Source organism: Carassius gibelio, chromosome B15 (genome assembly GCF_023724105.1).
Source record: "Carassius gibelio isolate Cgi1373 ecotype wild population from Czech Republic chromosome B15, carGib1.2-hapl.c, whole genome shotgun sequence".
NCBI lineage: Eukaryota > Metazoa > Chordata > Actinopteri > Cypriniformes > Cyprinidae > Carassius > Carassius gibelio.
This window is the reverse complement of record NC_068410.1, coordinates 13,084,532-13,111,138: the sequence shown is the minus strand read 5'-3', so window position 1 is coordinate 13,111,138 and position 26,607 is coordinate 13,084,532. Positions and strand designations below refer to the sequence as shown.

The window sequence follows — 26,607 nt, the reverse complement described above, 5'->3', positions numbered from 1 at the left end:
TCAACCAGCACCCCCCTCTGAGAAGCCCTGTCAAGTCGTCAATCCATCAAAGATGTTACTGTGTATATTGTATGAATGGGCAGTAAATGGGGGAATGCTAAACCAGAGACCAATTTTGCAGGACAATTGACTAGCTAAGTGACCTTACTAGCGGGAATTCTGGGAATTTTGGGATATGACATGTGGTTTGCATTAGTGCTCTGGAGTGTTTTCACAGTGTTCAGAGCACAGGCCTGTCAGAAGGCATTCTGGGAGGATGACACACTAAGCTGAAATGGAAAAAGAGCTGTAATTCCACCATGAAATCACTATGGACTATGGACAATCTACTGATGTGTGACATATATTGGACATTCTTATTGGATGTCTTATTTTTTTTTTTAGCCCTCATCTATCTATTGAATAAATAGCATAACATTGTGTAAGATCACTAAGCTTAATAAAGTGTATTATCACTGTACAGACAGATTAAAGTGACTGGAGCTCAAAAGTTGGAATGATGTTGTTAAAGCCTGCATGCCATAATCATAACTGGACAGCATTTAGACAGTTTTACACTAGTTTAGTCACAGTATGTTTTCATTCATTGTCTATTTAGTCTGTTTCTCACAAGGACACATTCTGCCAGTGTGGGCAGTGATTGCTATATAAGATAAGAAAACAATACAAAGGACTGAAATAGAACGAAGAGTGATGAATAAAATATTTATATATTAATCTTTAGCCCAGTTGGAAATAGCTTACTTCAGTTCAGACATGTCACAAAATCGGTGTGATTTACTAGAGCAATTTAACGAGAGCAGACTTGGGAAAAGGCACAGCTCCGCAGAAAAAGAAGTAAACAGACCGCATGACCCATTTAGTGCAGATAGTTCCCAGAGGGCCGAGGGGCTGCTGTGGGAACTCAGTATATAGTATGTTTGAATTGACCGCGGTAATTATCATTAAACAGCATTTTCACACACATAACACACGCATGTTGAGTTGAAATAAAAAGTTGCTTACTTAGGTACACATAAATGCATGATTTTATGCTAGTTATATCAAAATAAATAATATTACTGTCATAAGATGCTGGCCATTATAATAAGATTTTTTTTTTTTTAAAGCAGGACAATTTTAGCAATTTTATGATGACTATTTGCAAACATTTTGCCTACCCATTCAAATGTTGGAATCCAAACCTATTCCAGGCTATTTTTGTCAAACCAGAGAAATATTTTACATAGTCTATTTTAATATGTTATTTCCCCTTTATCCACACCAGTGGAATAATAAGAAGAAAGCGTTTCAAGTGAAAAGGAAGGCTCCACTCGTTGACTCAATGAATTTCCCTGTCTGTTTTGTAAAGGAAGACGGTTTTGTTTTTGAGGTCTCTTAAGCAGACATCTCGTTCCCGCTCTAGTGCCTGGCTCAGATCTGTCTTGCCAAGAAAAATGAGCACTAGATGGAATTCCTCAAAGAGGGCAGGAAATAGGGTGGAGGGACCAAAGACAAGGTTGTAGTTGTGTCCACATGGGAATCACAAACATGATGGCTGTAGAAATTTGGCATGACATTTAGAACGACTTAATCTCCTAAACAGTTCTAGATTGAGAGCAGGGCTTCCAGTTAAAGTAAAACTAAAAATAGGCTGACAGTAAAATGTTTATATTGATAGTAGTTCTGAAATTTTGTTTTCCGCATAAAAAATTATTATATAAGGTTGTAATAGCTGTAAATTAAATGCCACATTATTATTTTATTTAATGCCCTATTAAAGTACAGAAAAATATTTTTTATGTAAGAAATTAATACTGCAATTATAATCTTTTTAGATTGATATCATGTTTACTCAAGCCTTAAAATTTAGCTGAAAAGGTTTAGTTATGAAATATATGCCATGCATCATTTCTTATGGAGGTTCAGCTATTCTATTTTCAATTGGTGTTGACAGTAGCTGTATTTTAGTTCTGAGAAAGCTTTGCATACAGTTTGAAACAAAGGATCTGGGCTAAAATAAGCTACTTTATAAGAGCATTACGCAAATTTAGCCTCCATTTAATCAAGGCCAGTTTCCCCTGCAAGAGAAAATCAGCACTCCTCAGGTTCAGAGTTACTCAAGCGCAACTTTCAGATGTCTCAGGCATTTTAAAGAGCTAAATATACAGTATACATTATCTCATATTTATGTACAATTTGTAAATACTGGAGTGGAGTCATCCATAATGAACTTGGTGCTTTTTGGATTATCTTGCTGTATATTGAATCAGATTATAGCAGTTAAAATCTAAAACATGGGCAGAAAAAAAGCTGAATTTAGTTGTCCCTACAGTTATAAAAACAGCAGGGTGTGGCGGTACACTGTATAGAAATGTGTTTACAACCAACTAATGTAAAACAAAGTCAAATAGGATCTTTCTCATTTTAGGGAGGTTCAGCGTGACAGCTAAGACACTGTTAAGCCCTGTGATAAATTGACAACTTTAACTTAACTGAGATTTCTTCAGTTTACATTGGTGCTGAGGGAAGTGCCATAAAGGTAACCTACATTGCACTTAAAGGAATAAAATTATTTCTGTATCTTCCTTATTCCCTTCTTAAACCTGTAAGACTTAATTCGGTGGAAATGCAAAGAAGATATTTTTAAGAAATGTTTTTCTTTTCTCCATTCAATGGAGGTCAAATGTCACCAAAACCAACTTTTGGTTTGGTTCCCAACTTTGTTCTTTTTTTTTCTTTAGATGAAATAAATTCATTCAAGTTTGAAACACCAATGACACAATCGTCCTTCTTGCCATACCTTTGTAAAACCCTACCAACAATAAAGAGTAAGGAATGTGGTAGACCTGGAATCTAGAGGAAATGACTCACATCACGCTCACACTGATGGACAAAAGAATCATGACACAACCACCACACCGATTCACTCACTGTTTGAGGTCCTGCTCGTTTTCAATCTGGTATTGCCTTTATTAAATACTTCACAACTTTACCTACAATGAATGGTTACAAAATGTTACCTTTTGTCAAATATGGACACTTTTCAATTTACAAAGCCGTCATTTGCAGAGAGGCAACCAAAAACAAACAAACAACAACAACAAAAAAAAAACAAGATACTTCGGAGCAGTCATTGAGACATCCCACCTGTTTCAGGGAAGGCATGACAGAGCTGTGAGAAAACAACAGAATGACATGATATATATTCCATCAACATTAGCTGTTGCACAATTCAAGTTAATTTACAAACCAGATGGGAAGAATATGTTCTATACACATGTATATATATTTATATTTATATATATATACACATTATAAAATTGTTCAATCTGACAGCCACGTTACAAAGAAGAAGAAAAAAAAAAAAGCAGACCGCTTAAGTATAAAAAATAAATTAAAATGATTTCACATGTGACACAAACACATACAAAGGTAGGTCTCATCTGTGGAGTGGTATCAATAGACTAAACACGAATTTGAAGCAATAGGAATATAAGCGGCATCCATACAGACGTGAAAAATTAGCAAACTAGTCTAAGCAGAGATGAAATTTAGCTAAAATGTATTTTAAAAGATCTGAATTCAATGGTGGGAAGCAAATGAAAAGTGCCAGCAAACAACATGAACTAGTTCAGCTCCACCGCAGGAGGCAAAGAGAGTGGCAGTAAATAAAGTCTCCCTGAAGCCAGGTGGACCAAAAAAGTCAGCCGGCAAACTCGAGCAGGATGATAGGGTGAGGGTAATGGGTCATAATCCAAAGAACCTGTTTAGTATAGGATGATGAAAGTGTTTGTCTTTCGTGACGCCAAAATTAATGTAGTTCAGTTTTTCTTGATGTATACACGCATAGAGGTCCTTAAAATGAACATTTTATTTAAACGTTTCTCATTTGGTTTTAAAATAGCCTTTTATTTTTTTCTCTTTCTCTTCACTAGTACAGATATAATCCCTCCCAATCCCAACCGTCCAATAGAAATCTATATGTGAATACTGTGGTGTGTAACCTGGCAAGAGTGAATATTTTGATATATATCGGGTTATCTGTGAAGTCCTAAAGCGGCTTAGAAGAGTTCACTGGCAAAACGGTGACGCTGTGGGGTCAAAGCCTTTGAAAACATCTTTTAGAGAGCCATTGTCCTGTTCAGCCACGTCAGGCTGTGCGGGGCTATTGCGGCCAAGAGGGCTGCCAGTGCCACTTGTTTTGTTGACCTGCTTTACCATGGTGAACAGTGTGGAAACAGGGAGGTTGTGAACTCCTGCGGGCTGCTCTGTAGAACCAGCAGGGCCCTGACCAGTTGCGGATGGACCGCCTGTGGCAGGGGCCCCTGCAGCAGTCCCTGCATTGGGTGAAGGTGAAGGTTTGGGTCGAGGGCGGTTGTAGCTGTTGTAGCGATCTGTAGTCTGCTCCGTCGAGCTCTTCTCCGGTTCCGGCTGGTCCAGCGCAGACTTGCGCACAAACAGGGGCTCTTTAGACTTGGGTTTAGATGAAGCTGCTGTACTTTCACTTGACTTGGGCTCAGGGGGAGGACTAGTGTTTCTAGAGGTCCCTGAACCCTCGGTTTTGTCCGAGCCCTGAGTCCGAGGGTCGTACAGACTGATGCCGCTCAGCACGTTACTGCTGCTGCTGCTGCCGCTACCTACGCCACCAGCTCCGACACCTCGAACTGACCCTCCCGCTGATAACAGCCGAGGATCGTAGGGTGCGATGCTAGGGCTGGAGGAAGGTGGAGATAGGGAGGCAGCTGGGGGAGATCCTTGAGGAGCAGATGCCTCCAAAGTGGACTTTAGGGCAGATTTTTGTGGCTGGAGTCGGGGGTCCGCAGTGGCTTTTCGTGCCATGCGAGGGTCAACAGGCTTCTCGACAGAGACGGACGGAGGTGAAGAGATTCCTGTAGAAGCGCCTTGAGAAGGACTGGATGAAGAGGCATTGACAGTTTTGAGGATTCGGGAGAGCAGTTCAAAGTCTGGTAGGGAAGAGGAGGACTGATTTGACGGCTCAGCAGGAGGAGCAGTAGGAGGGAGAGAGACAGATTGGTGCTGTGGCTGTGTACGGGACAAACGGGGATCAATGGCGGTAACTGGAGGGATGCCAGGGGGCAGTGGGAGCAAGTCTTGTTTAGGAATGGGAATAGGAATTAAGTCTTCAGGACTCCACAGCACTGCCTTAGAAAATGAAGGCTTGTGTAGTACTACATCCTTTTTAATGTGGCTGAACTGCTGTAGTTGGGAGCGGGGATCACGCAAAGCCATGCCCATTAAAGGATCAAGGGGGATGGGCACGGGCTTGTCCCTCAGCATCCTCTCACCTTCCTCTTCTTCATTACTGGCCGGGGCGGTCAATGGCGGGGGTTTGTACACAAGTGGGGGCTCGGGTTTAGGTGCATGGGCGGCTGCATGCCGGGCAAGACGGGGATCTGAAGGGGTAGGAGATAGAGAGGATGAAGCACTGGCTTCAGGTGCCTGAGAGGAGTCTGTGCTGCGGGATAGTCGTGGGTCTCGTGCTAGGCGGGGATCTGCTGGTCGGCTGGGTGTCTGTGCAGCCTGAGACTTTTGTAGACGAGGATCACTGGGAGCTCCATCCGGCTTGGCAGGGCCTTGGGTTTGTGTTTGTTGCCGCAAGGTTTTAAGAATGGAAGTGACACTGCCACCACCATCCTCATCTTCACTGGAATACCAGTTTGCTGAATCTCCTGTAAGTAAATGGAAGTGCAGAGATTCAGAGATCAGTGGGACTTTCTTTTAACTCGCAGTCTAAACTGAAAACATCAGCCCATGTACGTTTCACTCAGTGCAAGAAAGCACCATCTAGTGGAGGTACAAGATTTTTTTATGGCAAGATTGCGCAACCCCAGGCCAGAGGATGTTTACAGTATTATGAGGTCCTGGGCAGGGTCAAGCTTTGAGCAGAGCCCTTGAAATGTTTCCTTCCCAGAAATAGCCTTGGCAACTTATACATTTAAAATAAGGACTCTGAAAACCTCAGCTATTTGTATGACAAAAATTTTTTATCTAAAAAGGCCAGCTTCCTTGAAAAGTACTTTAGTAAAGAGTGAACAATCTTCTATAAAAGCTATTTTACACGTTGATTCTGCAGAAAATATGTCATATGATATTGTACTAAATTCTGCAAGCAAAGGCAATAGAACTCATTCATGAAACTTGCGTAAATATGAGTAAATTCTGAGTAATTTGAGCATAAAACGGACCTTCCCAAAAACTCTCCTCCGGATTCACAAAACTCTTCGATTTGACAGTTAAACGTGTATGATAATGAATTCCAATCATTCGTGAACAGGGTGCTTGTGCATCATTCACAATTAGCATGATCCCCACCTATGAATTACAGCTACACAAACTGCGTGTACAGGAACGCAGTGGAATATTCTGTTCTACTTTCACAGGTCTGGCTACAGTATACTACATAAATGCCAAAAAAGATTAGGCCATATGCATATCAATAAATATTCAATAATGTGTGACCACCAAAGTGTTTTCAGTCAGCGGAAAAAATGTCAGGCGCTCTTCTTAAAACCACCAACTGGTGGCTTTGGTGGAACAGCGTTTTACCAGTTGAGAAGCTTTAGTTGCTATGGTAAGTAATATTAATGGCAGCAACATTAGCCTACTAGTATTTAATTTTTAAGAAATTTACCAAATATAATAAATTGAGCTGCCTTTTACAATTATCAACTCAGCTGCAAAAAAATAAATAAATAAAATAAAATAATTTATTTATATTTTTTTAAGTGTCCAAAGGCAAATTAACTTTATTATTGCAGTGCATCAAAATTCTGTGTCATCAGTTTGCCAAAAAGAACACAGAACATTTTACGCACCATTTACACGTGGTAGCGAGCAGATGAACATTTAAAAATTAGGGATGCACCGAAATGAAAATTCTTGGCCGAAACCGAAAACCGAAAAAGAGAAAACCAAGGCCGAAAACCGAAACCGAAACACCGATAGAAATTATGCCAATTATTAGTACCATTGCATTTATGCTATGACCGTGTACTAACTTTACTAAAATTAAGACATTGCAATTGCATAAATTAATATTAAAGTTTCAAAAGATAATTACAATTACATAATTTATTTTAAAAAAACACATAAAAATACATAATTACATATGATGCAAATATGTATTAAGCACATTGCAACAATGCACAGTATAAAATAAAATTCAAACTAAAAATGTATCCCACTCATGTGTATATTTAATAATAATGTACCGGCCTACTGGCCTGCAGAAAGGTTTTAAAATGAACAGTTCTCTCATAAAAATAAAGTGCATTTAGGTGAAGTGCATTTGAAATTTTCTATGTAGGACTAGAAAGTGCATTCCTTCTCCAGTTGGCAAGACTGTTATCACTTCTGGGATGGGGACTTCAGACAGATAACCATCTAGCTGTTGAGCAGTTGAGCTTGTCATCTGCCTGACATTTGAGAAATATTTGTGAGAGTGTATTTAAATAGGGCCAGGGCATAAATAAACATTTTTATCAAATTAAAGCAGAAATCTAGCAGAAAATCTAGCATAAATATGGCTACAATCTGATATTATGTATGTATATATGTTTGTGTGTGTGTGTGTGTGTATATATATATATATATATATATATATATATATATATATATATATATATATATATATATATATATACACACAGTAGCCTAAGAACAAAATAGCCAACGTATTATTATTATTTGAGGCACTTTCTTGCAGAATTCCACTGAAAATATCAGACAACGATGGTGCATGCCCCTCATCTGGTGCAGAGACCAGTCTTTTTTTCTGCGCTCTGATCTGTCTCCTGCACTTGGCGCTTCTCCGTCTCCACGCGGGTTCTCCGCATCCAGCGCGGCCTGGATCATTTCTCGTGCGCGCTGCCTTATTTCCGCATCCAAGTAATGGTTTTATAACGCGGATCAAGCACATTCGCGATGAAGTGCAGAGGATCCGAAAAGATCTCAGTGAGACGTGTGCTAACAGACTCTATAAGACTGTACTTTTCTTTGTTTTTACTTCGTGGTCCGTCTTAATCTCTTTGTTAGGAGACGTGCTGCGAATAAATGGATACGAAGAGAGAGAATGTTCTCACTGTTGTTAAGTGAATGTAGCGTGGAGCTCGTGGTCTGCAGGTGCACGTGCAGGTCTCGTTTCTGTTTGCGTCATCACAACATTTCGGCCGTGTTGTTTCGGTGATAAAAGTCTATCGGCCGAAAACCGAAAAGGCCATTTTCGGCCGAAAATTTTCGGTGGCCGAAATTTCGGTGCATCCCTATTAAAAATATGAACATTTTCATGAACTTGAAAGTTTATGTCAGAACGGCTTTATGAAGTATTTACACAAAAATGAATTATGCTCCTATTTCATGAAGGGGGCCTAATGTTTTTCATTAGTACCTTCATTCTCCCTCTCAGTTCCTCCTCCTTCAGCCAGCCTCCTGGCTCTCTCCTCATCCTCCTGTTGTTTCTGCTGGAGTCTCATAAACAGCACACGCTGCGTTGGGGGCAGGAAATCTGGCACTGCTATACCAGTCTGATTAGATGGACCTACATTAGCTGCAACCTCAATGCTTCCAGAGTTCTGGTTCCCAGGTGACTGATCATTGAAGTTTCCACCACCCACACCTTGAAAGTTGTCACCTGTACCGGGAAGCGAAGAATTAGGCTGAATACTAATCTCTTGTTCCAGAAGTAGAACAGAGTAGGACAATAAAGCAGTTCACATCAGCTCAAATGGTAGAGCATGGTGTGAGCAACAACAAGGACACGAGTCCAAGTCTCAGGCAATGCATGTACTGATAAAATTTAATTTGGAATTTAATAAAGAACTGAAGTTAAAATACAAAATGAACTCACCATCTCTTCCACTTCCATCTATCGACATAACTTGCTGCTGCTGGTAGAAGTTATCATAAAAGTTGTTACCAGATGTTCCACCACCTGGAGACATCATGCCCGGGTTTGGTGGTCCATCTCCCTGGCCAAAGTTCTGCATCATTGGTAGTCCTGTACCCATTGATGGAGGGCCTTGATTCATGTTAGATGGGCCCATCGGAGGCATATCATGAGGACCACCCGGACCCATGTGTCCTGGTGGTGAGGCCCCAGGAAAGCGAGGCGGAGGTGCACATGGGGGACCTGCAGGAGGTCCCTGAGGTCCTGCAGCAGCATTGCCAGGACCTGGTCCTCTGTAAAGAGTGCGTCTATGTCAGTACATTCTGTACTCAGCTAGTAAGTAAACCAAGATGACTTGACAGAAAGAAAAAATAGCTAACCTGACACCCAGTTTTTGTGCAAGCTGTCCTGTGGGCTTCACCACAATCTCAAATAAGGATGGAATCTTCTTTCCAGCATTTCCTCCACAAGCAGGTGGTGGACCCATAGGTGGCGGAGGACCGCCATTGGGGTTTGGTGGCCCTTGGAAGGTGCTTCCATCTGGGCAGGGAGGAGGAGGGCCTGGGCATGGCCCAACTCCAGGACCAGGAACAGGGCCTGTACCAGGGCCTGGAGCTGTTGGACAACTTGGAGGGATATTACCATGTGGGGCACCAGGTATTCCAAAGTCTCCGGGTGCAGAGGAATCCCCTGGAGTAGGTCTTGGTGGAGTTGGGAGAAGACCAACACCAGGGGGTGGTTTTGGAAGAGGGTTAATGCCTTGCTTTTTAAGTTCCTCAACCTCTTTCTCATCTTCTGCACCAGCTTCTGCATCCTCTGCCAGCATCTTCAATGAAAAAAAATAGGAGCAGGGTTACTCTACATGCATAGAAACAACAATGAGAGAACTACATCTGAATTAAAAATATTGATGAAGGTCACCTTATCCAGCAGCTCTTGAGTATCTTCTGTTAGGGCCTCATGGGAGAACATACACTCCTCACCATTCACACAGTTCCCTGTTGTATGGAACAGCTTGCAAGGGAAATCACGTGCAGTGGAGTCAAGGACTTATTTCAACATCAGATAGCATGACTGTATCAATAAAATGTCCTTATGTAGATGATAAGTGCTAATGAGAATACAAGCAAGCAAAGGATATCATGCATGTAAGGACAGTTTTCTGCTCGTGCACAGAAGCCAGTGATGTAGAACTTGCAGAGTTCTTTCTTCTTTGGCAGCTCAATGTCGTGACTGAAGTTACAGTGGTCACCCTGATGATACAATGACAGCATTTAATACAGATATAACTCAGGTTGTCCGCAGTCATATGTAATTTTGCATCATCTTATTACGATCATTTATTTGAATGCTTTTAAAGACAATGACATCTAGATTGTATTACAATAAATTTTATATGTAAAATCCACCAAAGTAAGCTTACCCATGTACAGCGTCCCTCAATGTAGTATTTACAGATGGCTTTCCCCTTCTTGTCCGGTCCGTGTTTCTCCTGATCATTCCTCCTCGGGCCTCCAGATCCATCCTAAAGAAGTCAGAGAACAAATGATTCAGTTGCTAATTTATGTTTTGCAGATTGATTATGAACCGAGCGGACAGTCTGTAGAGCTGTCTTACCCCCATGTCCATATCTCCACTGTTATCTTCATCGGGACCTTGGTCTCCTCCACGGCCCCTCCCTCGATTTCTCCCTCTCCCCCGGTTCATTCCTCGACCTCCTCTGCCTCTCCCACGACCCCGCGCACCTTTTCCACCTGAAGAAAACAAAAATAAGGTTAGAAATTACAAACACTCAAACAAGTAATACTTTACCTTCAATGCTGATCTGAGATTTAGGTGTGTTCTTACATCTATTATTCGAGTAGAACTCACCCCGCCCTCTGTCCTTTGATTTCCTGTACTGATTTAGCTCTTTTGAGTAGTCATCATAGTCATCGTCTCCCATGTTGTCAAAGTCATCATCTCCATACTATCAAAAAAACAAAAAATGTCTTAAGGTTAAGTAAAAGACAAAATGACTTGTTGAATTTGTACAGCTTGCCAAATAGTAAATGGCACACTGGATAATCCCAGGTGTGGGATAGCTGGAATATTTCATGAATCATGTCTCAATAGCATTTTCTTAAGATTTTGGGCATTTCCTTTTGTAGAATTCGAAATCAAAAAGGTCCCCGTTAATAACTTGATGAAGTCAATAACTTGCAAATGAAGACCAACCTCCATCTCATCGTACATGCCATCACCATCATCATTCTCTCCTCCCATTTTGCCCCGTCCTCTCCCTCTGCCTCCTCCTCTCCCACCACGTCCCCTCATTGCTCCTCTGCCTCGACCTCTGTGGTTCTTCATGCGGTTTTTGCCACCTGTGTGAAAGCAATAAGGTTCACCAGATGTAATCACACAAATGCTGACACACTGGTGTGAATTCACACACTTCGAGTCAAAAAATGAAGCATGCAGACACTGAACATGTGATGCTTGTCATGCTTTTGACATTGTAACGAAAGGACAAACTCCAAACATCTAGCCTACCTAAGGATTTTTAGAAATGAAGTATACCACTTTTGTTCATATGCATCAAAACATTCAACCAAGACCATGAAATTAACATTCACCTCTGCCACGTGGACCACCTCCGACCTCTTTGGCCTTGCGGTACTGGTTTAGTTCCTTGGTGAAATCATCAAAGTCATCCTCACCCATGTCCTCATCCTCTTCTCCTTCATATGTTTCCTCCTCATAGTCATCATAGCCACCATAACCCTGCTTGTCCATCTTCATATAGCCACCTTTCTTTGGCATGGGGCCTCCATGACCAGAGGGAGCAGGAGGGTAACCGCCTTGAGACTATAAATAGTGACCATAATACAGACTGGGATTAAAACCTAACCTGGGGTGCATTTCCCAGAAGCAAATATGATCGCAAATTCAATGCAACTAACAACCATAGTTAGCGCCCATGATTGGCTGGCCAGTAAAGGAAGGTGTTGTGTCACGAGTGTTACTTTAAATAAATCAAGTCCTGAACAAAACTAATCTTTTACTCACAGTGGGAGGATACTGAGGGCTGTATTCCCTGTATTTTCTCTTTTCACTGGGGCTGTAATCTGATTCGTCACTGTAGTCTGAGTGGTCATCGCTGGAGGATGCGTGACGCTGCATTATATTTGAGAAGATGACATACACAATCATTCAAATGTTTGTGGTCAGCAGGATTAAAAAAAAAAGAAGAAATTAATACTTTTATTCAGCTAGGACACATTAAATTGATAAAATGCGACTAAAGACATTTATAGTGTTCATTTTAAATAAATGCTCCTCTTTTGAACCTTTTATTAATCAAAATATCCTGGTGAATTCTTTTTATAACAGTTTTCAGATAAGCATTAATCAGTAACTGTTTTTGACATTAATAAAAACAAATGCTTCTTGTGCAGCAAATGATCAGATTAAAATGGTTTCTAAAGGATCATGTGACAGTGAAAAATTAAGGAATGGTCTCAAATTCAGCTCTGCCATCACAGGAATAAAATACATTTAAAAAAATACTTAAATAGAAAGTGTTATTGTAGTAATATTTCTCAATATTAGCTGTTTGTACTGTATTTTGATCAAATACAATCAGCCCTGGTAAGCATAATAGACTATTATAAAAACATATTAACAAAAACACTAACCTTGTGCTTAGATTTACGCTTTTTCTTGGCCCTCCTTTTTTCTTTTTCACGCTCTCTCTCCCTCTTTCTCTTTCTCCTCCGCCGATGAGACTTTTCATCATCTGATTCACTGGCATGGTGCTCCTTGCTTCGGCGAGGTTTATCCTGGGGATCAGCTCCCTCACCACTGGGCATCTCTGCCTCTCCGCCGTCATCCTCCAGCTCACCTTCTTCCAGTTCCCCATCTTCTTGCCTGTTTGACAAAATACAGAAACGATGTCACAACTCAGAACAGCGTTACACAGGAAATAACTTTTTTATTTGACTCATTGCCGTTGGAGAACTCATTTACTTCTAGTCTATGATAACTGGTAAGTTTCAAAAAGGATGCTGTTGTCATAAACTATGCAGAAGAGAACATTCAATCTATTAAATGCTTTTTAAGTGGGCCTTCATTTCTTAATTCTGACAAGACGATTTCCGTTGGTTGAGATAATAACAATTCACTTGACATTACATTGTAGATAACTAAGCAAAATTGAGATGTCTTAACTGATGTTCAAACTACACAGTCAGGTCAAGAGAGATCTCTTTATAAACAGGGCTGCCAATCCACAGACGCAATACTTTAATTTAGTTGCTTCAGTCATCATACTCAGGGTGTCAAATGTTCACTGCTCATTTGTGCCCTGCTGAGAACAACTCAAAGCCACTCTGTTCATAGGAGATCTAACACATATATAAGTATATACAGGATAAATTACATTCACAATGACATTACATTCAGACAGGAGAGCCCTTTCAAACTCCTATTCAGCGATAAGGAGTTGCCACATAACACAAAGAAGCACTGAAAAAACATTATCACCTAACCAACCCCTCAACTTTGGCCTAGAAAAACAACAGGTCTGTGCAATGCAACTTCTGACAAGAGCACATGTGCTATCAGACAAACTGCAATGCAAACCTCTGGGTCAGAAATAATTCAAACAATACAAGATTAAATTATTACCACAGAAGGTAAATCAGCTGACACATCTGCATAATTATTATGTATCCCAGGCTCTTTAACTAGTATAAAACAAGCAACCATCGTGTGATGACCATTTAATACACCTAGACATGTTAAAAACGGTCTAAAATCGGCACAAGGGTCTTAATCCACCCATTTCTATAAACTTCACTGGAAAATAAAACTCATTTTACTTCAATTTAAATCTTCAACTTGTGGATATTTTACAAGATGATTCCAAAAGCTTTTTACAGTTGCAATAAATATACAAACTTCTGTTTCAACTGACTGTGTGACTCTAATCTTTCAATTAATGAAGATAAACTCATGTCATCTGCTTCTCTGAACAGTTAGTCAAGTTCTATAAGTCCCACAGTTGTATTATTTGCTTATATTAATAATGCACCTCGGTAAAACTGACAATTGCTAACATTAATAAATTGCTTAGACGTAAAGTGTGGGCAGATTGACAAACTACCTCTTTTTTTTACTACAAGTATCCAAGTGATAAGGCACATTTCATGCAAAGACAAAATGTTGGCCTTTACATTTCTGGTAATGAACTGAAAAAAATACTTACTGTGAAATAATAGTAACTTAGTTATGATTTTCAATATGACTTTAAATGACTTTCAAGGGAGGTGAGAGGTTGCATTTTTGGGCATTTGCAGACAATGGTGGTATGGTTAAGCACTTTCGTGTGTTGCTTCATGTTTTGGTAAGACCTTGAATGCTTTTGACACATTGGAGCAAGTAAAGATTCATGAGGGATGAATGTGCACACAAAACTAACCAGTGCACAACAAAACTAGAATATGAAAAAACAGGGAAACCTGTTGTGGAACGTATAACAAATTGTTAGCAATAAGTGACAGTGTTTGTTTTTGCCTACTCTCAACAAATGATTGACCTGGAGGACTTGAGGAGCAGCACTTAATGAGCCAAAACAGCTATAAACTATGGGTACAAATTATTTCCATTATTAGTTTGTATCGTCCAAATGTCGTACTGTTAATGAAATTTTGCAAGCTAAATTCATGAGACGATAAAGTGTGATTTCTTTACAGCTTTACGAGAAATATTAATATTTTAAAACTGACGGTAAACTCCAAGAACGTGTTATTTGGAAATATAGCGGTATAAGAGTGTACATTCACTTTGAAATATAAACGCAAAACTCAAGCATGCAAAACCCTAAATAAGCATTTCAAGATTTAAGATATTTGACGTCCCCAATAAATCTAAGTGCGCAGCTCGTGACACTTAACGTCACCATACATGCTAAGTGCTAAACCGATACAAATTAACATCGCCTAGCGTAAATGATGCTATTCCGTAAATATAAACAGAATCGTAATCGTATATTCGATGATAAGTTACATTAAATAAAGCGATGATTCATCAATCGGATACGTTTTAAACCATGCTTGTCCGTTGCTTCTCGCTAGCTTCCGTTAGCCGTGTTATTGTTGTATTTCTATTGTAACTCGTCTGCTAACTGTTAGCACTGCTAGCTTTAGCGTCGTCCAGGCCTCGCGATTGTTAAAGAAACAAATTCCTTAATGCGTTGCCGCGGATGTATTTTACCATTTCCCCGACACAGTTCACACAGTACGCTTTTGGCATTAAGTCGAATTGTAATTTGTGTTTAATAACCAAAACAGTGTTTTCTTTTGTCCGTCTGTTCTGTATCTGTGATGAAAACATTGAGTTACTGAAACAATGTTTTGGCGTAGTCAGTGGCCCCTTGGTCTTCGATCGCTTACAAAAGCTTCGAAAAGTAGCTGATAAAATGTAAACTTGATCATATTCTGAATGTTTTCCTGATTCGCTAATGACCTTCCAGACTGTAACGCTTCAAGATGGCGTTTCGTTACCTCTGCACGCTCCCAGAAAAGGCGACTTTAATCCCTTTGAAAGGAAAAAAAGCAAATGCCCTTGCTTTTTCTTTTTTGGAAAAAAAGCAAAGGACAAATCAATAGTTGGATAGAAATATGATGATATTACTCGACCTTTCGTCAGTGAGAAGACTGTTGTGTTCGTGGTTGGCTGTTGGGGAGTTTGGATGGACAGTCATGCTTTCCACAGCCATTTCCTCTAACGTTCTACATTCAGTGCAAAAAATCAACTGTCTTATGCGTTACTTGACTTTGAGCTACTTGTTGATTGGCTCTAGGAAGAGATTCAGTTCATAGCAGTCAATTCCCACTAACAGTATAAAAGAGAAACAGGTTGAAAACGTTCCTGAGGTTCTCCGTCCTACAGTTGCGATGTGAAATGAAACTCATTCACTTAAAATGGCGACGCTTCTTCTCCGAGGAGAAGGGGCGGGCTGAAGCGACGTGACGTCGCTTGTCACGGAAATGACCGATCGGGTCACGAAGAACAAATGCGTTTTTTTTTCTTATCGAAGGCCCCTGTATAATACATTTTATTATTTATCAACAATTAATATTGTGATTCCAGAAGTTTCAAGATCTGTATGATCTTCAGTTAAAAACAATTAAAATAATAATATCAGTTTTCCGGTTGCGTTTTTTAAATCGTTTTAAGTTAGATTGATTTAACACATTATTAATATTATTAATGTAATTTAAATAATAATAATAATTTAAACAATTTGAAGTCATTCTGTGACCACTTTGGAAGTTTGCTCATGCCCCCTGGTTGAGAACCACTGTTTTAAATGTGACATCAAGTCAAGTCTGCTTTATTGTCAATTCTTCCACATGTACAGTAAATACATACAGAGAATCGAAATTTCGTTACTCTCAGACCCTCGATGCATATAGATAACACTAACAGTAGAGCCTAAAAATCTAGATCAAATATAAAATATAAGCTGTAACTATACAATTAGGCCATGTAAAAAAGAAATATACAGTTAAATAAAGCAGTGCAAGACACATGGCAGATAGAGTGCAAACAAGAGAAGTGAACAAACAGTGCAGATAAAAAGATTTTTATTGCAAAAAAGCTTATTCAGTCTGATTAAGTGACAAAGGGCTCAAGAGCAGTTATTTTATTTAAACTGACTAATGAGGTGACATTCAACTCTTCCTGAAATAGTTTTGCATAGACTATTTTATATTGTATTTTGTGAGCATGTAGCTTTTAAACAATAATTTAATAATTTACATTTCAAAAATTTAATTTGTACCTATCTGTACCTAAGACTGTAATAAATAGGCTATTTAAGACACTTTATTATTTGAATTTTTATATTCAGTTTATATGTAATTAGATTATAACAGAATGGCAATGGACAACATTTTCAATAATGGTACATAGACTAAGTCATAATTACCCTATAACGTTAGAAACCATAATATTTTCAAAAATGTTTAGTTAGTTAAAAATAATGAAGTTAGTTATTAGAAACCATGGTGATAAATACACAGTACACAATCTTTCAGTTATACAAATATACATTCTAATAATTCACAAATCTCAATACGAGCTGATGGATTTAAAAGGTTTAGAGCAACTGGAGGATTGTGACGTGTTTATTATTACGCTCTGAATCTGGCGCGTTCCCTCCACTCATACGTCATCAACGCGCGACTGAACGAGGATCACAAAGCGGCATTTCTTTCCCATTGAATGGGCAGTAGAAAAAACACAGCGTAGAATAGTCAAAACAAACAGTTAATTCGTCACAGGATATTATTATATTAAAAACGGAAATATTTAGAAATGATTGATACCATCGAAAAAGAGGAAAATATTATCAGCGAGGAGGAGGCTGCACAATATGATCGACAGATTCGCCTTTGGGGTCTCGATGCTCAAAAGAGGTTTGTTGATAACAATTTCGTACACAAAGAACAAGTGTACTCTTAATTTAAGTGATATTTGGCTAATTGTTTAAGAATAACGCAAAAACCTTTTAAGTTTGATTTCAAATGCGTTATTTTAGTATCTTTCACATGCAAGCTTTTTTCTGAAATAAAATGGTGTATAAGGGTAACTCCACAATACATGTCTAGATTAGGTATGCATAAATAATAAACAATATAATGTAAAAATTAATGACATGCATATGTATTTTACATTTTCAGACTGAGGGGATCACGGGTTCTTCTTGTTGGTCTCCGGGGTCTTGGTGCAGAAGTAGCAAAGAACCTTATTTTGGCTGGGGTCAAAGGACTGACTCTCCTGGACCATGAGCAGGTATCATATAGAAAGACTGACATAAAATAGTAATTCACCTCAATATTTCATCATCAAATGCTCTTGTTTTTCCAAACCTGACTTTTTTACTTCTGTGGAATGTCAAAGCATTTTAATTGGATGGAAAAACAATGAAATTGAATGGTGACTGAGGCTGTTAGACCCTAGACCTTTAACATGTGTTCCACTGAAGATATTACAGGTTTGGAAAGACATAAGATTGTATAGATTTTTGGGTGAATTATTGCTTCAACTTTACATAACTAATTGTTATTTGGCTTCAGGTGACCGAGGAGTCTCGACGTGCTCAGTTCCTGATCCCTGTGGATGCAGATGGTCAGAACCAGGCCCAGGCCTCTCTGGAGAGAGCTCAGTTACTCAACCCAATGGTGGAAGTGAAGGCAGACACCGATGCAGTGGAGAGCAAGCCGGATGACTTTTTCTTCCAGTTTGATGCGGTGAGTCCTGGAATGAGCAGTTTTATGGGGTAATCTGTAGATTTGACACAGTCGTACACAATACCAACAGGCAATCTTTTGTTGTGAGCTACTGTCTGATTGTTCAGCAACTAAAAAAAGAACACAATAATATTTTACAGACACGTGAGTATTGTAAGTACAATAGATCTTTATTTCCAAAATGCCATGGGCCAAAATTGTTGTTCTACTTAAAAGCACATATTACAAAACCAAAGCAAATCTTATTGTACAGAAATCCCATAAGAAATGTAAGATTTCTGTGGAAAGTCTGATGGACAGAAACTCTCAGTTTGTTCTTGTGTATCAGTTATATATAATTAAACTTTTTGTCATTTCCACTAGATGTCTCTATACACAATTGATAATTTTCTTTTCATGTGGTTATAACTTATTTTTTGCCTCGTTTTCCCTCAAGCTCAGTGTGAACCCATCTATGAGCAGCCAGCATCAGATCTAGACACAGACTTTTATCTATTTGGTCTGTTCCAAACGTCTGCTCTTTTCCAAGCATATGATATATTCCAGGCTATATTTTCTTTAAATCAGGACTCTGTTGTTGTTGTGGAAGATGAAGTCAGTATACATACCCTGTTCAAAGCGCAGACAGGCAGTCTTTCATCTTTTGTCTGTATGGAAGCTGTCTGAAGCCTCCCTCTGGGAGTGCTAGTGAGAGTTCAGGAGGATGGCAAAAGATGGTGGGACACAGAAAGAGGAGGGGGTTTAACATCATCTATTCTCTGTTATCTGTTTCTTTTGATATTTCTTTGAGAAGTGGATGTCTTTGTCTTCTCTTGTGTATGTGTGGTGTTATTTTCAGGCAATTTCTTAATAAACGTGCAAGTTTAGTCAAGAGGAAGCCAAAAAAACACAGAATTAATTCATTGTTTGGATGAACTGTACATGCATAAAAAGGACAAGTACTAGGATCTTTTGCGTAGCAAGTACAGGGAATTGCTTGTGCAGGTGTCGGGGTAAAAAAAAAAAAAAAAAAAAAAAAAAAATATATATATATATATATATATATATATATATATATATATATATATATATATATATATATATTTTTGTGAATAAAAAAAAAAAAGCTATTTATGTTTTTGGAAGCACGTTTCTGCCAAAAAATACTAATAATAGGCAATAAAAATAATTAGTCATAATAATGAGATACAAAGTTCAATTTGACATAATATGTCATAATTGTGAGACAAAGCGGACATTAAGAAAAAATTCATAATTGTTAATCAATTGTAACTTTTTGTTCTAAATGTGACTTTTTACTTTTTATTTCTTTTTACCTTTGATGACTTTGTATGACAATTTTAACAGATTCAGAAATTATGACTCGTGTTGTAATTTAGACTTTTTATGTCATCATTTTGACTTTAATCTCATTATTGTAATTTACCAAGCATGATATTTTTTTCTTATGTTGCCAAAATACGCTCAGTGTGAGATGTATTAAATTCTGATGAAAAAAAGAGCAATCTAGCATAAGTCAGTCGCTCTTGTTTCTTTCCAAACCTCTATGATTTTATTTTAAAGAAAGAAAAGCTGAAATAATGTACAGATCAATCTATTCCATAATCACACGTGATGGTCGCAAGAGCTCTCCAGCCTTTAAAAATAAATCAAACGTGCCATAAAACTTCCATTTCAGTCCTCACACGAAGCTTTCATATTTATTCAGAAGACCTGGAATATAGTCATATTGACCACTTTTATGATACTTTTATAAGTGCTCCTTGTAATTTTTCATTTTAACTCTCATTCATTAGAAAATAATGGCTTTCCTTCAAAAATTCTCTTTTTATGTTCCAAGGCTTAACTTAAATATTTATGAAGAGTCAGAGAGAGTCCGATGTTTTGGCAGTCCATACTACCAAAAGAAAACCAACACTGAGGTTCAGGACAAGGTCAAGCAGAAAGCCATCATGTAGGGAGCATTCACAGTGGGATGCATATTTCGAAGGACTGAAGATAGTTGAGGACAGAAGCCAAGATCTTAAATTGAATTAAAGATTTGCCAGCACAAAGGTCATGCAATGCCAAGTGAAGGCATATGGTAGCTGCTGGTTGGCCTGATTAATATTCCTTTGTGGCATAATTTGTTTCTTCTTTGCATCCTCTAGGGGTCACTGCTTGATAAAGATATGTTCTTGTGAGTCTCTGGCTGCCTGGAGGCACGTAATGCTGACAGGAAGAACGTGTTAGAAGACAATGTCTCGCCACACGTTTCATAATGTTTCTCAATGTACCCTGTTCCCAGATGAACTTGAACAGTAGTAATATGTTACTCCTCAGGGCACTTCTTCATTGCAACTGTATTTCTGAGAGGTGTTGTTGATATTCTGGTGCAGATTGCATAACCTTTCAATAAAAAGGCCTGCTTTTTAATCTAGAACTATCTGTTCTTGAAGATTCACCCAGTTAACGCATCATGGCACATGCCATCAATATGTCAAACGGCAATTAATACGCCACCCCATTCTTATCTCAAACCCAAAATTAGGGGTGTGAGAGGTTTGGGACCTTGGATAAGAGTGCCAGTGTTTTCGGTCAGTTGTCTGTCATTGCCAAACCTTTGTTCTTCCAAGTTTCTGGTTGTACTCATAAGATCACATTCATTGGTTTGAAAACAAGCACATATTAATGCGTATTGTTTTGTTCAGGTTTGTCTGACCAGGTGCTCCAAAGACCTCATGGTGCGAGTGGACCAGCTCTGTGCCTCCAGGAACATCAAGGTCTTCTGTGGAGATGTGTATGGATATCATGGATACATGTTCTCCGACCTTGGCCAGGAGCATCACTTTGTAGAGTAAGTCAGGAAATGTGGAGGAAAAGGTGGTTGTGTTTGATTTTCATTGGGGAAAAACTGACGGTCCCATTCAAACTCGCCAGAGAAAAGCCCAAAGTGGTGAAAGGGTCAAATGAGGCCAATGATGGTCCTGAAGCAAAGAAACCAAAGATTGACCCCAATGTGACTACAATGGTGAAAAAGGTGGGTAGGTTGCTGGATTTGGTGTCTGTTAACTATATATTTCCATTTTTACTCAAATCTATATGACCCTTTTAAGTTAAGTTGATATGACCTGCATCTCTCTTTATATAGACCATCAGTTTCTGCTCTCTCAAAGAAGCCCTGGAGGTTGACTGGACTAGCGAGAAGGCCAAAAGCAGTCTGAAGCGCACTCCTGCAGACTACTTCCTTCTGCAAGGTACACCCTCAGAATATTCTTTACATTTAATTAATCCAATAACTATTGGAAAAGTAATGTTTTGCTATTTCCTTCTTAAACTGTACAGTACTGAATGATCTTCAGGTACATACTATATTCTAGATGTTTCTCTTGCTCATCAAGGCTGCCTTCATAGGACAGAAATACACTAAACAGTTACTTTTTTCTGTTTTAATGTTAAAATATATATTTATTCCTGTGATAGATTTTTTTTTTCAGTAGCCATTACTCCAGTTTTCAATGTCTTGTGATCATTTAGAAATGATTCTGATGATGAAATGAAATATTCTTATTTGCTGCTCAAGAAACATTTTTTCTTATTATTTTTTTCTGAATCCTTTGATTAAAATAGAAATAATTTGCAAACCATAAATGCCATTACTCTTATTTAGTATTATATTAATGTGTCATTACTCATTAAAGTGTTAAAACATTTTAGTATTTAAATCTTGTCATGTCAAGCCCAAACATCCATTCGCAAATAATAAAAAATAGAGACAATATTATATATACTATACCAGGTGTAAATATGAGCTTAAGTAGTTAGTTTTATTCCAGTTAGTCTAGACAGCTGAAGACATTGCCGTTTCCTCCTACAGTGTGTCATACACCATTATCGGGGGAGGGCCTGTTGATCTGTGTAATTAAACTTTTTATACTAGTGCTCACCTGATGTCCTCAGTGAGACTGGCTCAGTTTCCATCACAGGCCGTCCATGGCCAGTCATGTGCAGTGGTTCTCATAAACAAAACATGCAGACTCCGCACCTCTCTATCATTAGAACAGACACTGACTGAACCTCAGCCCCTCCCTCAACATCTAGTATTACATTTATGGAAAAAAATAACACTTCCTATTTGTGCACTGAAGCAAGACTTTAAATACATTGCTGTGCTCAAAAATACCACACATTAGTTCAAACAACTTTTGAGGAAGAGCCATTTCCTCTGTCTTAACTCACTGATTTATTTGAGGTTTTATCACCCCAGTGGTGCAACTATTACATCTGATTTTTTTTCCAAACCCTCAGATGTTGGTTTAATTCAGCTATGAAAGTTGAAATTGTGCCAGATAGAGTGTGTGGGTGTGTGATTCTTTGATGTAAGTGTGTGTGCTACGCTGCCAGGTGGAAAAGCAGTGGGCTGGGGTTCATTGTGTTATAGTTGGTGGGCAGTCAAAAAGGGGAAGTGATACTTTGGAAAATAGCCTAAAGGGGCTTGATGCCTTTTCACATGCTACACAAATCTTTAAATGCATCTCTCCTCCACTTACGTCCTGTTTAAATGTTGAAACCCCATTCTTCCCCACTCAGTCTCTCTTACTTCCTCCAACAGTGCTTCTGAAGTTTCGTACAGATAAAGGTCGTGATCCTCAGCCAGACAGCTTTGCTGAAGACTCTCAGCTGCTCTTGCAAATCCGTGATGATGTTCTTGAGACCATGGGTCTGAGCTCGGAGCTGGTCCCCAATACCTTTGTCAGGTACTTACAGATGTAAAAACTCTGTGTTCACTTCATTCTCTCCAACATGTTTCTTTCTTAAAAAAGCAAGGATGTGAAAAGCTAGTGGGTGGTTTGCATAAACGACTAGTTGGACATGATAATAAGTCTGGTTTCAGGTTCACCAAACCCGACTGGGTGTCTCTGAAGTAGACAGAGTGCAACAGAATGGAACTGAATGAGGCGTTTTTTTAAAGATGGATTATTTTTAACTACTTAGGTTTTCATAAATGAAAAAATAGCTACAGATTCTAGTGTACAGATCAAAATAAGTAAAAAAAACAAAAACAAAACAACTGAAGCACAGCATGCTAATTAAAACATCACAGCTTAAATACACTAACTAATCGGGTAGTTTTGAACGATTAGTTAACCCATCATTAATACAAAGTATTCTCTAACTTTATTTTTTGCACAAATTAGTTTTTACACAAGGTGGCAACTCTAGCTAGCCTGGCCTGTTGTTTCACATTCAAAAAAATTGATTAGATGGAACGACAAACCAAGCCACAAACGGTGTCTGTTGCCGGCAATCTGCCTCGAACATTAACGTTTTAGAAACTTTTGATGAAAATGCGCTTTTAAAAAGGTATCAAGAAAAAGGTATTTAAGAGATTATCCCAACTCCTAATTTTCCTTTTTTGCCATGAACCAGTTGGGCAAGAAGTAACAACTTACGCTAAGTTTGGTTTTCTTTTTTCAGTTTGGATTTACTATCAGTCATGATTATTCCACTCTGTTTATATTCATATTCACTAATTATGACAAGCATACTTGCAAGAGGCTGACAATTAGCTGAACATGTACTTATTTTAGCCTGCATCTTCAAATCTTTACTTGACTATGGCAATTAAAATTGATTTGAATATTATATCATCCTCCACAATATTTTTTGTGAATAAATCTCTGACAGAGACTATCAGCCAATCACTGTGTGCATAGTTAGTAAGCATGCTGACATCATAGCAACGAGTTCAACCCCGCCCTTTCTCTTAAGACTTCTCTCATTTCTAAATAAAAGTTTGTCTCAGCAGCTTTATGATTAGGTTTTAAGAGAAAACTTTTGGCTAAAAACGTTTACTGCTATTTAGGAGAACTCTTAGTGGTAAGATTAAAAGTTTAGTGAACACGGGCCTATGTTTTGTTTTATTTTATTTTATTTGACAGGGGTCTCAGTTTTCCAAATTTGTGGTGCAATTCATGTCCCTTCAACTCACAAATAGAACCTTTCCAACATGACCTGAGTGCACCATAAGTGTAAAATTCTCCATCTTGTGTTCGGTCCTCACAGTTACTGTTTCTCTGAGATGGCTCCAGTGTGCGCTGTAGTCGGAGGAGTTCTTGGACAAGAGATAGTCAAGGTGAGATCTTTGATTTGATCCATTTACATGCCTGAAGTCTTCATTGTAGGTTCTGTTTTCTTGTACTTTTTCATCCTACTTGTACATGAAATGTGAAATGGCTTTTCCCTTTCCATACAAACTTTCAATCTGGTTCTCCACACAACCATGAAACCCTCCGTTTTCACTAGCTGCGAAAGTGACACTTGAGGTGCGATGAGTAGCATATGGCAGCTGCCCACTCCATCAGAATCTGGGTTAAGTCCAAAAGTTTTATCTGTTGACGGTGTGTAAATGCCAGAAATGACGAGGTAATATTCCGGTCACTGATTTAATCCAGCGGCGAGCACCTGAAATCTTCCATAAACCAAAAAAGATTTAATAACTTAAAGCGTAGTGATTTAATCAGTCAGTATTGAGTGGATAATTACACCTGGATTATAGAAAGAAAGAGGATCTGCTGTAGTGTAGGCCATAAAAACACAGTTAACTTCCAACACAACAGAATACAGTAAATGGTAAAGAGGGTGATGTCATAGCCCGGACTGGTCTGTGTGGGGTGATGGAGTGAGCGCCGTGGTCTCAGAGGCGGTGGCTGGGCAGGCCTTGAACCCACATGGCAGTGGAGTGAAGCCAGGCTGTCTCGCCATCTCCCTGCATGATGAAACAGACTGCAATTCACATATGGCTCTCTGTTCCCCGCTGCCCCTCGCCCATCATTCTCCGTCGCCACAACAGAGAACACGTTCGATCAAAGCCGTTAATTACAGAATTCAAGGTCTATGGCGTCAGACGTGTCTGAAGATTTGTTTGCATGTCTCCGGCAGGCGCTGTCTCAGAGAGATGCTCCGCACAGGAACTTTTTCTTCTTCGACGGCCTGAAGGGCAGCGGGGTGGTCGACTACTTCGGATCCAAATAAGTGGACCCAGGAGAACACGGAGAGATGTGTGGTGATGCATGTGTGCTCACGAAGCTCCATGGAGTTTATCTTCTGCCAGTGGCCGCAGGCATCCAAATCTGTCTTTTGGACAGTACCTTTGCATAGCAGTATGCCACACAACAACCGATGCCAAGAACAACCAGAACATTTTGTCCACACACTCTTAAATATTCATGCACCCACGTTTTTCACCAAGGTTATGTGATTTCTACGTTTTGTATTAAAATAATAAAAGCCTATTAGAAAATAAATGTGTGGAACATCATTGATTTCAATCATTTCTTCTTATCTGTTGGCAAAGGTCTCTTGTGATGCTAAATTGCAAAAAATTAGGCAAACAGCTTTAAAGAGAATTTAAAATTAATGCAAAAGTGTCCCGTGCTCCCTTGAGCCATTCTGAAAATGAAACCACACAAAATCATCCAATCCCTGCGCTGAAATGAGGCCGGGTGGATTTTCTGATGCTTGTTATCATTCTGACATTGTAGTGAAAGCCTGAGGCACATCTTGACGTATCTTGTCAGGTCTAGGGTTTTTTTTTCCGGTGACGTTCGTAACAGGAACTGCTTCTTAATTATTTTTTATTTTTTTAAGCTCAGCACAGGTATGTCATTTACTGGAAATGTACTACAGAGTTTATGACCCCCGAGGCAAATTATAGAACTCATGTTTTGATTTCGATGTTTTCGTAGAAGGAAATTATCCTGCCTGTCCAGTTAAGAGCCAAAGAGGAATGCTAAAGAACGTAATGTAACATTAGATATGACTGATAGTCCAAACACGTACCGTATGTACAGTACTGGAACAAACCATACTAAATGTTTCACATTTGTTTGCCTTTCAGTTGAGGTGTATTATGATGTTTGAATATGTTGAGACTGCAGACATGCAAAATCAGATCTTCGGGCCTTACATGGATAATAAACATGAGCCTCGAATGACAGCACAGCATCAGTGAGTCAGTCTGAGTCAGATGAGAAGACTGGTCAGACTGGTTGAGCAGGTGCTCAAGTGGGAGGGGCAGCAAGTCATGTAACGTTTGTCATTTAAAATTCGTTGACAGTGGAAACATGGGTTACTAAGTACCACTAATAGGCCAAACCTTTTAAAGATTCTTATCATTGCAGATTTAAGCATTAGCATGGAAAAGATTTTTAACTGTTCTGTGCTAATTATAACAAAACTGCTATGGTAAAGTTCACTGAAAGGCAAAACTCCCACAACAGACAGGATGTCTCTTTCAAAATGAAGTCAGGGTATATAATGTTCATCTTGATTGAAATTCAGTAGCCAAAAATAAGACATTTTATTAAAGTCGCCATGAAATGGAATCTATTTTCTAAACAAATGTTGTGAAATATTCATCGGTTTAGTAAATTTATTTTT

The 26,607-nt window shown here is 38.9% G+C and overlaps 2 protein-coding genes across 4 annotated transcripts; one reads left to right on the top strand and one right to left on the bottom strand.

The window, feature by feature from the left end:
* Positions 1–2,904: 2,904 nt before the first annotated feature.
* Positions 2,905–15,868, bottom strand: zc3h4 (zinc finger CCCH-type containing 4). 2 transcript variants are annotated; one of them, XM_052575923.1, is made up of 14 exons: positions 15,568–15,868; positions 12,565–12,796; positions 11,936–12,043; positions 11,503–11,734; positions 11,105–11,250; positions 10,736–10,856; positions 10,505–10,641; positions 10,311–10,412; positions 10,029–10,140; positions 9,809–9,918; positions 9,268–9,713; positions 8,849–9,180; positions 8,390–8,632; positions 2,905–5,672 (listed from the first exon to the last, which is right to left on the bottom strand). In XM_052575923.1, exons 1-14 carry the CDS (start codon positions 15,645–15,647, stop codon positions 4,054–4,056), a joined length of 4,020 nt encoding a protein of 1,339 aa, XP_052431883.1. In that variant the 5' UTR covers positions 15,648–15,868; the 3' UTR covers positions 2,905–4,053. The 2 variants fall into 2 exon arrangements, with proteins under 2 accessions (XP_052431883.1, XP_052431884.1); XM_052575924.1 differs by having other exon boundaries at positions 10,760–10,856.
* Positions 15,869–17,041: 1,173 nt separating this feature from the next.
* sae1 (SUMO1 activating enzyme subunit 1) lies at positions 17,042–25,472 on the top strand. 2 transcript variants are annotated; one of them, XM_052575925.1, is made up of 9 exons: positions 17,060–17,352; positions 17,617–17,728; positions 18,013–18,186; positions 20,877–21,022; positions 21,106–21,205; positions 21,317–21,422; positions 22,778–22,922; positions 24,232–24,301; positions 25,108–25,472. In XM_052575925.1, the coding sequence occupies exons 1-9, from the start codon at positions 17,252–17,254 to the stop codon at positions 25,198–25,200; spliced, it is 1,047 nt and encodes a 348-aa protein (XP_052431885.1). In that variant the 5' UTR covers positions 17,060–17,251; the 3' UTR covers positions 25,201–25,472. The 2 variants fall into 2 exon arrangements, with proteins under 2 accessions (XP_052431886.1, XP_052431885.1); XM_052575926.1 differs by lacking the exons at positions 22,778–22,922; positions 24,232–24,301 and having other exon boundaries at positions 17,042–17,352.
* Positions 25,473–26,607: the final 1,135 nt, after the last annotated feature.